This window comes from Bombina bombina, chromosome 7, assembly GCF_027579735.1.
Source record: "Bombina bombina isolate aBomBom1 chromosome 7, aBomBom1.pri, whole genome shotgun sequence".
Taxonomy (NCBI): domain Eukaryota; kingdom Metazoa; phylum Chordata; class Amphibia; order Anura; family Bombinatoridae; genus Bombina; species Bombina bombina.
Window position 1 is genome coordinate 286,674,820 of NC_069505.1, and position 14,381 is coordinate 286,689,200.

The following is a 14,381-nucleotide window of genomic DNA, read 5'->3' on the forward strand; positions in this document are numbered from 1 at the left end:
CTGGGGTTAATATTCCTTTATGTCTGGGCGATCAGGTGTATTAATAAATATTAACCCTTTGCTGCCTTAGAGGGCTGAAACACAGGGAGGTCTGGGTTTAATAATCTTTTTGGTCCAGGCGATCTGGTGTATTAATAACTATTAACCCCTTACTGCCTTAAAGGACTGAAGTACAGGGAGGTCTGGAGTTAATGTTTCTTTGGTCAGGGTGTTCTGGTGTATTAATAACTCTTAACCCCTTGCTGCCTTTAAGGGCTGAAGCACAGGGAGGCCTAGGGTTAATGTTTATTTTGGTCAGGGCGTGCTGGTGTATTACCTCTTAACCCTTTGCTGCCTTTAAGGGCTGAAGCACAGGGAGGTCTGGGGTTAATATTCCTTTATGTCTGGGCGATCAGGTGTATTAATAAATATTAACCCTTTGCTGCCTTAGAGGGCTGAAGCACAGGGAGGTCTGGGTTTAATAATCTTTTTGGTCCGGGCGATCTGGTGTATTAATAACTATTAACCCCTTGCTGCCTTAAAGGACTGAAGCACAGGGAGGTCTGGAGTTAATGTTTCTTTGGTCAGGGTGTTCTGGTGTATTAATAACTCTTAACCCCTTGCTGCCTTTAAGGGCTGAATCACAGGGAGGTCTGGGGTTAATGTTCCTTTTGGTCAGGGCGTGCTGGTGTATTAATCTTAACCCCTTGCTGCCTTTAAGGGCTGAAGCACAGGGAGGTCTGGGGTTAATGTTCCTTTTGGTCAGGGCATGCTGGTGTATTAACTCTTAACCCCTTGCTGCCTTTAAGGGCTTCAGCACAGGGAGGTCTGGGGTTAATGTTCCTTCTGGTGAGGGCGTGCTGGTGTATTATCTCTTAACCCCTTGCTGCCTTTAAGGGCTGAAGCACAGGGAGGTCTGGGGTTAATGTTCCTTTTGGTCATGGCGTGCTGGTGTATTAACTCTTAACCCCTTGCTGCCTTTAAGGGCTGAAGCACAGGGAGGTCTGGGGTTAATGTTCCTTTTGGTCAGGGCGTGCTGGTGTATTAACTCTTAACCCCTTGCTGCCTTTAAGGGCTGAAGCACAGGGAGGTCTGGGGTTAATGTTCCTTCTGGTCAGGGCGTGCTGGAGGTCTGTTTGGTCTGGAGCTCTCAGCTTTAGGACAGGCACAAAACTATTATAAATATCAAATAAAATAGACTTAGAGAATTCAGCACTTTGAGCATTTTAAATGCATTTTCTCCCTGAATCCATTCATAATAAGTCTGACTGCTTCCCTGGGAGAATTATTCTATCACAATTTTCAAGACATGAGGAATAAATCAGACATCAGGAACAGAGGGGACAAAAGACATAAAAGCTGCATTTCAGGCTGTCCCAGCATGCACCACTCTATTGGCCCTCACAGCTAGCGCAGAGATAAAGAGGCCGCAGAACGCACACAGCAAAGCCTCGTCTTTTACTTCAAAATAGGACACATTATCAAAGATTCTATGGAAATATAACCCTTTTATAACTCACAAAGGCCTCTCTAGTGTTCTCTGATTTATATGTGCACAGAAAACGATAAGAATTTAAATTGAGAGACAGGAGCAGCGGAGCGCGCAGTTATATCAGAGGCCACAAGTGCTCTTACGCTGTTATACAATCAGTTATCATTTACCTTACACACCAATTTAAAGACGTTTGCTAGGGTTGTCATGCAGTTGGTATTACTGGGGTGTTCTGTATTTATCTACTTTAGGTCTGTATAGTCTAATAAAGGATAAATATAGAAATAACGGTCATGTTATGGTGAAACGGATTCTAAGTGTGTGGGGAATCTAATGTGAAACAAACATTCATTTCAAATCAGCCCTAGTGGCTTTAATTAGTGAATTGTGTTGCATAGTTATTAATGCAAATGCATGCAAATTATCAGGGCCTGTATCATTTCCCCCGAAAGGTCCCTATTCTTTATTGTAGTTGCAATAGTAACTGTGGATAGTAGTGAATTAGAGAGTGACTAGATAGATATACATATAGGGGCCGATTTATCATATCGGGCACACATGATCCGCTGTAGAATGTGTTGGGCGGACATCGATAAATGCTGACAGCATACGCAGGTGGTCGCAAACGTCCGCTAGCAGGGGGTGTCAATCAACCCAATCGTATCCGATCGGGATGATTGCTATCCGCCACCTCAGAGGTGGCGGACGAGTTAAGGAGCAGCGGTCTTAAGACTTATGTTTTAGGGGAACCTGAAACTATGGGAGTAGATTACAGCATCCGCTGCTTGATACATCTACCCTATAGACCCAAATAGAAGATAGATAGCTAGATAGACAGACAGACAGATAGATAGATAGATAGATACACAGACATACAGATAGATGATTGATTGATAGACATACAGACAGATTATATATAGACAGACACATAGATGCTTGATAGATAAATAGACAGAAAGACATACAGACAGACTGATAGATAAGACATATAGATATAATATATATTAGATAGATATATAAATAGATAGATAGATACATAGATACAGATAGATAGATAGATAGATAATAGATAAACAGACAGATGATATATAGACAGATAAATAGATAGACAGCCAAACAAACATATAGATAGATAGATAGATAGATAGATAGATAGATAGATAGATAGATAGATAGATAGATAGATAGATAGCAATTAGGCTTTTTCCTCTAGTTAATGTTTTCAAGTTTTCTCCTTGACTAGTATCCGGCAGCTATCTGGTCTAGTGTTTCGTCAGTGGGCGTTCCTGACATTAACATATATAAGTTGTGCCCCAACACATATCTCGCACAGCACACAGGAATTGTTATCAATGCTTAAAAACAATAAATTCAACCAAAACACTTCAGATAAACATTTGCAAAACATTTGAAATTGTAAAATATTCATGTCTGTTCTACTGGGATAACGCAGTCTCACTGGGCGGAGGCAGTCTATACATAGGTGTGTGCAGAATGTGTACAATCCTAATGCAGGGGAGCCTTTTTTAGTGTAGTTTGCAAGTCTACCTACCTATCTATCTATTTTTCTATCTACCTATCTATCTATCTATCTATCTATATATCATCTATCATCTATCTATCATCTATCTATCATCTATCTATCTATTTATCTATCTATCATCTATCCAGGGGTCAAGTCCTACAAAAAAAAAAGTGTGGAAACCCACCCCCCTCACAATTAATATTGTTTTATACACACACACACACACACACACTTACACAGTCACACACACACTGTAATTATATGTATATAATCTATACACTTTGGTTAATGAAAGCAAATTAAATCAAATGAAGGGTTGAATGGTTGCCTTTGGGCCTGAGAATCCTCCTCTGTCACAGAGTGTCACCCACTTAAGGCGCAATAGTCCTATTTCTGCTGAGGGGAGCTAAATAACCCCAGAGCAAGCCACGCAGAAATGTAAGCACCATGTGTTACACACAGTGCGGGGTGATCACACAGCAGGACCACTGACAGACTTGCATTTAGTGTATTGTAGGAAGTGTAACTGCCCATTACTAGAGGATCTCACTATCCCTCTAACCAGACTGTGCTCTATCTCCTCCCAACACCAGCAGCAGCAGTGTTTACTGAAGTATTTCTGTTCTCTGTCCAGAGGGAACTTAGTTCCTCCTGCAAAAATAGTGCAGGAACTCCGTTCCCATCCGTTCCCATGCGTTCCCGCTATCAATCATCTATCCGTCTATCTATCATCTATCTATCAATCTAGCTAGCTATTTATTTATCAATTTATCTTCAAAAAATCATCATGCAGAGCAGCATGTATACAAATACTGTTGCTTACTACCGATTTGCATTTGTGGATCCAAAAACATGTCCCCTTTTTTGAGTAGGTCCATTACTGATAGGAGCTAGGGTAAACGTATTTTAGCCAGTGGCTCCTGGGTTTGTCGAGCCCTGCTGTAAGGTTGTGAAGACATGTTTATGATGCTCCTGTACTTCACAGTGTAACTTGTTCTATGCAGCGAGAAGTTAGTGGTTACGATAAACATGCAGTTCCACTGATTATAATGGAACAGGACTCGCATCTCTCTGCTGAGACAAGGAACAATTATTTATGAATTCTGCAATTAAGTTGCTGTAAGTTTTTTTTAATTTTCAACCAGATAAATTTGTTTCAAGAATGAATTTTATTAGTGCCATTATCTCAACCTATAAATATTAGCATGATAACATTGATGCTGAACTATCTTTAACATTATTTGTAATCTAATAAAAAAATCATTAAAAAACAAGCTAATAACGCAAACACAAAATAGTTGCTATGCAGTGTCGCAGTGTGTATATCACAGTACATATTGGATAACATTAGCATTGTTGTAATGGTGGTTGTTTGCATATTAGTTTTATACTCCTGTATTTGTGCTGAAAGTGGCTGCTGCACATTTTAAATAACACTATATTGTTTATATCCTTCCTAGCATTTAACAATATGCTGACCCCAATTAAAAGGACATAAAAAGATTAAAAACACCTTTTGCTTTTATGCAAAAATTGTTTGTGCTTGTCCCACGTTTCCTAGAGTCCAAAAAACAAATTCTGTAATCTGCAACTGCTGCAAATCAAACAGCTGTGCCTTATGAATTAAGGCCTTAATCCAGAGAAACTTGACAATGAAAGAAAGAGAAAGTCTTACAGCTTTTGTGGCCTCAACATAAAATGTTAATACCCTCACTACATATTAGTCATGAAGAAGTCGCTCCTTAGAATTTTTAGGAGCTGAAAAAAATGGAGATAAAAAGAAATGGAGGGTTTTGGGTGCACAGCCAAACAAACAATATAAGGACTAATTATAAGAACCGTTCTTTTTTATTGTTTGTTTTCCCCCTTTATTTATGGTTTGTTCTACAAGTGGAGCGCAAAGGTTTGAGCCAGAGCGATAAGGGATTTATCTTGGGTGTTTGTGCTCCTTGGGCTTACTGCTCATATTACAGGTAGAAAGTAAACGCGATCGCTTGAGCACAATTGCGATTTACGCTAGGATGATTACTGCATCCTTCAGAGCTCTGGTTAATTGATTTGCAAAACTAAAAATACATTTCAAAGTACAGTTACACTCATAATAACACCTTCTAATAAAAATTATTCACACAAAAATATTGCACACAAAAGTTATAAGGGCTCAAAGATATGAGGTCTGGAATAGGGGCAACACATTCATGTGGACTTGTAGGCTAGAGCAGACGTTTTGGTCTACTTTGTTTTAGACAAGGAGGGGTAGCAATTCAAATAATTTGTGGGAGAACCTGATTGCTTTTTTGTTTTTGGACTGCTGAAAGGACCATAAATATCCTGAGGCCCCATGTTTACCCTACTATTTTTTATCTTGTAGTAAGAAAGTTCCCTTACCTCCAGTGACTGTGGTAATAATTGCATCCAGTCCAGGGCTAAACAGGATTTTACCATGAAAATGAACAGATAATAGTCTGCTTTGAGAGACCATGTCTGGCCACCAAGATTAATCTTGCCAAAACAACCATAGCATTGCTCTTCGCATTAATGCGTTACGTATCATTTCAACTGCTGCATAGCATATAAAGCTGTTTGTGGTCCTTAGGAGATTTAAATGATCCTGGATCTCCTCCAGAGTTGCATTACCAGAAATGAGTTGTCACACCAGACTGTAGTAGCTGCAGTTACACAAGCTACAGTGACAGTTGGTCTTAACATAAAACATGCCTGCTGAAATAATTTTCTGTGAAAGTCTTCAAGCTTTCTGCCCATGGGATCCTTGAAAAAGGTACTATCCTATAAAGGAATGGTAATCCACCTAACAAGTGTAGCAATTGCTTTGTCCACCTTAGGAGTAGTTCCCATAATTTTGCAGAAGGGAGAAGAAACATAGGGGCTGATTTACTAATGTGCAGGCAGACAGGCATACGCTATCGGCATTTATCATTGTACAAGCATTTCTAGTGAAATGCTTGTGCAATGCTGCCCCCTGCACAGCAGGGAGTGCAATCAACCCGATCAGGCTGATTGCTGTCCGCCGCCTCAGAGGTGGCGGATGAGTTAAAGAGCAGCGGTCTTGCGAACACTGCTTCTTAACTTCCAGTTCAGGCGGACCTGAAGCGTAGTGGGTCGGAAGCAACATCCGCTGCTTCATAAATTGAACCCGTAGGGTCTGATTCTAAAATATGTGCAACTCTAGACGTGGTTTTCCACGCAGACACTCGCAGGGGTAGCCCTCATGGAATTCTATTAAAAAAAAGCTGTCCCTGCGAGTGGCAAGATAAATCCCATAGAAATAATGAGAGCTCTCTGCTATTTAAAAGTTTGCAATGGAGGACAAAGAACACAGGGAGAATTCTGCATATGTTTGCAATTTACGCCTAGTAAAAATAAAATTACACTGTTTTTAGTGCACTGTACCTTACAATACCTGTTATAGCATAGGTTTTCCTTTTAGAGTAATTAGTGTTTTATATATTTTGATAAAAGCTTGGTATTTTTTAATTTGCAAGAAAAAACAGCAAGATCTGTAGGTGGAAAATGTTTACACAATTACACTTGGATTTGAGAGACAATTTCATATACATCCATGTTCAGCCCATTTTACGAAAAATCAACAATTACGCTTTTTCCTTTGTATTTATAAATATGAATTTCTATGTGTTTTTTGCACATGCAGTGTACCTTTTACGCTGTGCATATTTAATACATACAAATTTTATGTTTTTGATCAAATACAATTTTTGACAAAACTGTCCTAATTTAAAAACGTGTTGGTTTTTTAAGATTTATTAAAAAGGTTGCAGTAATATTCTAATATTTATCTGATTTAGTTTTGGACAACCTGAATAGGTGATTCAAGTGATATCTCATCCTAAGCTACAAATTCATCACAGCTTTTGAGCAGTAGAATGTAACAAGAAAGCTAGTGTTGGGCAAAAGTTAGCCCGAAGCTTACCTAAGGGTTAATGCCCTTAGGAGATTAATGCTGAGTGTGTGATACATTGTTGCATAAAGGGGGGAGGAGTGATATTTACCCTTTATATTTTTTGATCCTGAAGCTTCCCCACCCTCCCATTCCCCTTGTTTGTTTGCAGGATTGGTGGCAATTGTTTTTTTGGGTTCCCCCTTAAGGTATCCTGAAGTTGGTTTGCGTTTTGAGGAGGGTTAGTAGAACTATCTCTGTAAGTCCAAGGACGGTAATTTTCAACTCCCCAAGTGCCAACATTCTGTCCGTCTATTTGCTCTTTGTCCTAGAGGTTTAGAGTTGATAAGATATTTTGCACCCTGGCTTAAGCGGTTGGTGAGGTTGAGTGATGGCCATTGCAGTGTTAGTGATGTCCTGAAGCACAAGCCTGAGGGTGCTCCACTGTTTTGAGATGGGCTGAGAACTCCCTAAGGTAAACCTTGTGCGTTTAGCTGTGCTCCGCTTCTGTCAGCTGTTTGACCATCTCTTTTGCAGAGGTTTTCTATACTTAGGCCCCTATTGCCACCACATGTTATTGGGTATTTGAAATTGAGTTGGGACGTCTGAGATTACTTTTCTTTGGATGAACCTTATCACTTTCAGCCAAGCTTCAGAGCCCGCATATACCGTTCTCACCTGCAGAAGCATATCCCAGTCCCATTTGAATTGTGCACAGCGTGTGACGTCATTAATGACTACCAGAGGAGCCGGCCGTGGAGCGAGCGTTAACCCGAAAGCGGAGTATCGAGGGAGACAAGGTTCAGGTAGTGGGGAGAGCAGGTAGACACAGTGTGACACACTCCTCATAGAGTTGTAGTGTTGTGTAGCCTCCTCACGAAGGGGTCTGGACTTGGAACCTACCTTTACCTGTGGAAGTGCATTTGACTCCACTCTTTTCCTGGTAAGAAGATGCCGTTATTTGTAATACTGGGATATGGCTTTTATTAAAAGTACTGAGGTTGTAACACTATCTTGTTCCATTTGAAATTGAATGCCAGATTTCTGTTGGCTTCACAATAAATGCAACCCATAGGTCTTTCATCCAAACAAGTGTCCTGTATTTATTTCTTATTTAAGTTATTACAATGTAAGTTAGGTACGGTTATTAATTTATTATGTCAGCAGATTAGGACAATAGGGCATTTAATCCCTTATACTCAAGATTCTCTTCCTGTTTGCCCTGCACCTCTGACCTCATTACTCAGGGTTCTGTCTTAGTGAACACCTCTGATGTTACACTTCCTAATTTTGGAAAGCAGAGTTCAAAGCTAATACATAATACTCAGGGAAATCTAAATAAATCACTCAGAAATAGAACCAAATGTGAAGCAAATTTTAAAACCTGTAAAAACTCTTAATCCTGTAAAGTTTATAAGGAAGACAAACAGCAGTTTTGTCACAATGACCTTAACTACTGAACAGATTTCTATTTGCTAATGTGCCTTTAAACGCCAGTAATAGTTGTCATGGTGCGCTGGCCTCTTTGCAGATTTGCTCTTTAGTAAGTTCCCTGTGTTTGCTTTGCAGATCGCCATGAGGTCATCATAAAAGAAATTCTGGAGCTTGACCCTTGGGAAAACCAATGGAACGTTGTGTATATGAGAGCCCCCATGCACGATACGTACGATGTTTGTCTTGTAGCCAAACTCAATCCCCGGGACCTTATTCCTCCACCTCGCGACTTGGAGCAAAGATGACACAATGGAGAAATACTCCGGTAGCAAAACGCGTTCATATAATATATATCAATATCATAAATAAGGCTCATGTTAATTACAAAATGATAATGATTTTATGCCACATAATTTAGTAGTGTTTATAAGCAAAAGCGGTTTTACCATTGCCCACTGCCCGGTGATGGAACTCATCATTATGTAAATCTATCATAACGTCTGAGGGTCAAACTTAAATAATAAACAAAATAATCTGTTTTACCTATTTTGTTCTTCCTCGGCCCACAGCCCTTTCATTATATCCCCGAGTCTTTTTAGTTTCTCCTTTTTGTCTCTTGGTATTTTGAACAATAAGCAGATTTAAAGATTCAAGGGACCTGGACATTTATATAAAAATTCTTGACTATATAGAATGTGCAATTTTTAAAAAATGTCTAATTTACTTCTGTTATCAAATTGACCTATGTCTTGTTGAAACTGACCTCCTTATAAGGAGAGTGCACGTGCATAACATTGTTACAATCATTGTTGCAAACACTGCAGCCATATAGTGCTCAGTACACGTGCATGCTCACCAGCCTACCTCCGTGTGCTCTCATATAGTGTTCAGTACACGTGCATGATCCTCAGCCTACCTCCATGTACCATTATAGAAAGGAGATGTTACAATAAAAAAGTGAGTGCACAATGTTAGCTATATAGCACACATGAACTAGCACTGCCTGGCTGTAGTGTACAATGTTATCTATATGTAGTGAGCACAATGTTATCTGTATGGCACACATGAACTAGCACTGTCTGGCTGTAGTGCACAATGATTTCTATATGGCACACATGAACTAGCACTGTCTGGCTGTAGTACACGAGAGTGAGCACAATGCTATCTATATGGCACACATGAACTAGCACTGTCTGGCTGTGTGCAAGATTTTTAAAAAGCACTAAGATAAGGGGCAGCCTACAGTGGCTTAGAAACAGGAAATCTTATAGGTTATAAAGTATATTAATATAAAAATTTTGTTTATGCAAAGCTGGGGAATGGGTAGTAAGGGCGTTATCTATCTTTTTAAACAATTAAAATAATTAAGTAGACTGTCCCTTTAAAAAGATTTGGAACATTGGAGGTAGTCATAATTTATTGCCAAACTACCACTCACCCCATAATACCTCAGCTGTCAAATGAGAGGATTAGTATAATGATTCAGCTTCTTAGTGTAAAATATTAACACAACCTGCACACTGAAATACAACAGCCTTATAAATGAGTTAGTGTATTTTTCATGACTATCACTCAGTGATCAGGGCGTATGTTGTATTTGCTTCTATATAAACAAGCGACTCACTATTAATTTCCTTCCACTGGCGACCCCGCCTGCAGCAGAAATAGAATCACCCGGAGATTACTATTTACTGTAGATGGGAATAGGATTATCTGGCAGACATGTCATGCACGGGCCTCTGTCTGTATTACTATTTATTTGTTATGTGCCAAATGTACTGCAGCACCTTACGCCACAGTTACTCACACACAAAATATATACAATGAGCAATATAGGTGCCTTGTGATAGAGATAAAGTGACTTGCACCTCTGAGAGCTTAAAAGGACCAGAAACTCATTTTTAACCCCTAAATGACCTGCAGTGTACCCTGTGCACCGCTGGTATGTCTATCAGGTTGACTTTTTCAATAGCGTGGTCTTGCCGCCAGCCGCAAGATCCGCGCTTTTATACCCAGATAATCCCTTAACGACTAGCAATGTACAAGGTACATTGTGGTCGTTAAGGGGTTAATACCTGCACAGTATATATCAGCAATGGAACAATCAATTACAAAAGGTCTGACACACAATAAATGTTTTATATGTGCACAGTATATAGACTATGGGCCACATTACAAGTCGCATATTCTCATGCGCTAACCCAACATAAAAATATGAATATTTCAGAGTGCAATGTTCTGCACATAACAAAATATGTACTATTTATTCATAAATACATATTTCTATATATATCTTATGGTATTTTCAAACACTATATATCTATACATATATATATATATATATATATATATATATATAGGTATAGATATATAAAGATATATATATATGAATATCTACTATTACACATACTTATACTGCTATATGCCAAACATTGGAATGTGAAATATTTACAGTAAATACACACTAACACTTTATTAAATATGAATATTGCATAAATATGATTTTACATGTTTCATCTACTTGACTGCAAAGGGCTCATATGCATTTATATATATTATGTATACATATGCATTTATGCCTTTATATGTCTATATACACATATGTACACATATATAGACATATATATATATATATATATATATATATATACAGGGAGTGCAGAATTATTAGGCAAATTAGTATTTTGACCACATCATCCTCTTTATGCATGTTGTCTTACTCCAAGCTGTATAGGCTCGAAAGCCTACTACCAATTAAGCATATTAGGTGATGTGCATCTCTGTAATGAGAAGGGGTGTGGTCTAATGACATCAACACCCTATATCAGGTGTGCATAATTATTAGGCAACTTCCTTTCCTTTGGCAAAATGGGTCAAAAGAAGGACTTGACAGGCTCAGAAAAGTCAAAAATAGTGAGATATCTTGCAGAGGGATGCAGCACTATTAAAATTGCAAAGCTTCTGAAGCGTGATCATCGAACAATCAAGCGTTTCATTCAAAATAGTCAACAGGGTCGCAAGAAGCGTGTGGAAAAACCAAGGCGCAAAATAACTGCCCATGAACTGAGAAAAGTCAAGCGTGCAGCTGCCAAGATGCCACTTGCCACCAGTTTGGCCATATTTCAGAGCTGCAACATCACTGGAGTGCCCAAAAGCACAAGGTGTGCAATACTCAGAGACATGGCCAAGGTAAGAAAGGCTGAAAGACGACCACCACTGAACAAGACACACAAGCTGAAACGTCAAGACTGGGCCAAGAAATATCTCAAGACTGATTTTTCTAAGGTTTTATGGACTGATGAAATGAGAGTGAGTCTTGATGGGCCAGATGGATGGGCCCGTGGCTGGATTGGTAAAGGGCAGAGAGCTCCAGTCCGACTCAGACGCCAGCAAGGTGGAGGTGGAGTACTGGTTTGGGCTGGTATCATCAAACATGAGCTTGTGGGGCCTTTTCGGGTTGAGGATGGAGTCAAGCTCAACTCCCAGTCCTACTGCCAGTTTCTGGAAGACACCTTCTTCAAGCAGTGGTACAGGAAGAAGTCTGCATCCTTCAAGAAAAACATGATTTTCATGCAGGACAATGCTCCATCACACGCGTCCAAGTACTCCACAGTGTGGCTGGCAAGAAAGGGTATAAAAGAAGAAAATCTAATGACATGGCCTCCTTGTTCACCTGATCTGAACCCCATTGAGAACCTGTGGTCCATCATCAAATGTGAGATTTACAAGGAGGGAAAACAGTACACCTCTCTGAACAGTGTCTGGGAGGCTGTGGTTGCTGCTGCTGCACGCAATGTTGATGGTGAACAGATCAAAACACTGACAGAATCCATGGATGGCAGGCTTTTGAGTGTCCTTGCAAAGAAAGGTGGCTATATTGGTCACTGATTTGTTTTTGTTTTGTTTTTGAATGTCAGAAATGTATATTTGTGAATGTTGAGATGTTATATTGGTTTCACTGGTAAAAATAAATAATTGAAATGGCTACTTCCAAAACTATTCAGCTTTGATATAAATGAGTTTTTTGGGTTCATTGAGAACATGGTTGTTGTTCAATAATAAAATTAATCCTCAAAAATACAACTTGCCTAATAATTCTGCACTCCCTGTATATATATATATATATATATATATATATATATATATATATATATATATATATATATATATATATATAAAATACTTAGCTGATGGCCCAGCACTCCTTCCACATTGGTGTAATCACCGCCTGGGTGCTATCCTTATTGAGATTAAATAGAACTGTATTGATGAAGGAGGGCACTCACAAGACTTTTTTTTAATCAAAAAGTAGTGTAAATTTATTTCCAAATGTGTGACAACGTTGGATATAATGTCGACGTTTCGAACCCATTATGGGCTTTCTTCAAGACAAATTTGATGTGACGTCAGAATGTTATTTTGAAGGCCCATAATGGGGTTGAAACGTCGACATTCTATCTAATGTTGTCACGCATTTGGAAATAAATTTACACTACTTTTTGATGAAAATAAAAGTCCTGCGAGTGCCCTCATTCATCAATACAGTTATATATATATATATATATATACAGTTGTGCTCATAAGTTTACATACCATGGCATAATTTATGATTTCTTGGCCATTTGTCAGAGAATATGAATGATAATACAAAAACTTTTCTTTCACTCATGGTTAGTGTTTGGCTGAAGCCATTTATTACCAATCAACTGTGTTTACTCTTTTTAAATCATAATGACAACAGAAACAACCCAAATGACCTGATCAAAAGTTTACATACCCTGGTGATACTCCTGACAGACCTTTGCATCTTTCATCCAGTGCTGTACTGACGATTCTGCATTCTGAGTCATGGGGAAAGCAAAAGAATTGTCAAAGGATCTGCGGGAAAAGGTAGTTGAACTGTATAAAACAGGAAAGGGATATAAAAAGATATCCAAGGAATTGAGAATTCAAATCAGCAGTGTTTAAACTCCAATAAAGAAGTGGAAAATGATGGGTTCTGTTGAAACCAAACCACGGTCAGGTAGACCAACTAAAATTTCAGCCACAACTGCCAGGAAAATTGTTCGGGATGCAAAGACAAACCCACAAATAACTTCAGGTGAAATACAGGGCATGTGGTGTGGCTGTTTCAAGATGCATAATAAGGAGGCACTTGAAGAAAGATGGGCTGCATGGTCGAGTCACCAGAAGAAAGCCATTATTACGCAAATGCCACAAAGTATGCCGCTTACAATATGCCAAACAGCACAGAGACAAGCCTCAAACCTTCTGGCACAAAGTCACTTGGAGTGATGAGACCAAAATTGAGCTTTTTGGCCACAACCATAAACGCTACATTTGGAGAGGAGTCAACAAGGCCTATGATAATAGGTACACCATTCCTACTGTGAAACACGGAGGTGGATCGCTGAAGATTTGGGGATGTGTGAGCTACAAAGGCACAGGAAATTTGGTCAGAATTTATGGCAAGATGAATGCAGTATGTTATCAAACAGAACACCTCATTTTCCACTTCTTTATTAGAGTTTGAACATTGCTGATTTTCATTCTCAATTCCTTGGATATCTTTTTATATCCCTTTCCTGTTTTATACAGTTCAACTACCTTTTCCTGCAGATCCTTTGACAATTCTTCTGCTTTCCCCATGACTCAGAATCCAGAAATGTCAGTACAGCTTTGAATGAAAGATGCAAGGGTCTGTCAGGAGTCCAGAAACTCATTGACCTACACTAATTACAAGGAAGCAGATCAGTTACCTTTAATAGCCATTCAAACCCATTTGTGTCAACTTGTGTGCATGTTATCAGGCCAAAATCACCAGGGTATGTAAACTTTTGATCAGGATAATTTGCGTAGTTTCTGTTGCCATTATGATTTAAAAAGAGTAAACACAGTTGATTGATAATAAATGGCTTCAGCCAAACACTAACCATGAGTGAAAGAAAAGTTTTTGTGTTGTTATTCATATTCTCTGAAAAATGGCCAAGAAATCATAAATTCTGCCAGGGTATGTAAACTTATGAGCACAACTG

At 39.0% G+C, this 14,381-nt stretch overlaps 1 protein-coding gene across 3 annotated transcripts in view; it reads left to right on the forward strand.

Annotated features, from left to right (window-relative positions):
• The window catches only part of KBTBD12 (kelch repeat and BTB domain containing 12), a 247,290-nt gene extending 238,402 nt beyond the window's left edge, over positions 1 to 8,888 (forward strand). For all 3 annotated transcript variants that reach the window (XM_053720829.1, XM_053720831.1, XM_053720830.1), the window contains one exon: positions 8,482 to 8,888. In XM_053720829.1, coding sequence (XP_053576804.1) covers positions 8,482 to 8,651 — 170 coding nt within the window. In that variant the 3' untranslated portion in view covers positions 8,652 to 8,888. The remainder of the gene's footprint in view (positions 1 to 8,481) is intronic.
• Positions 8,889 to 14,381: the final 5,493 nt, after the last annotated feature.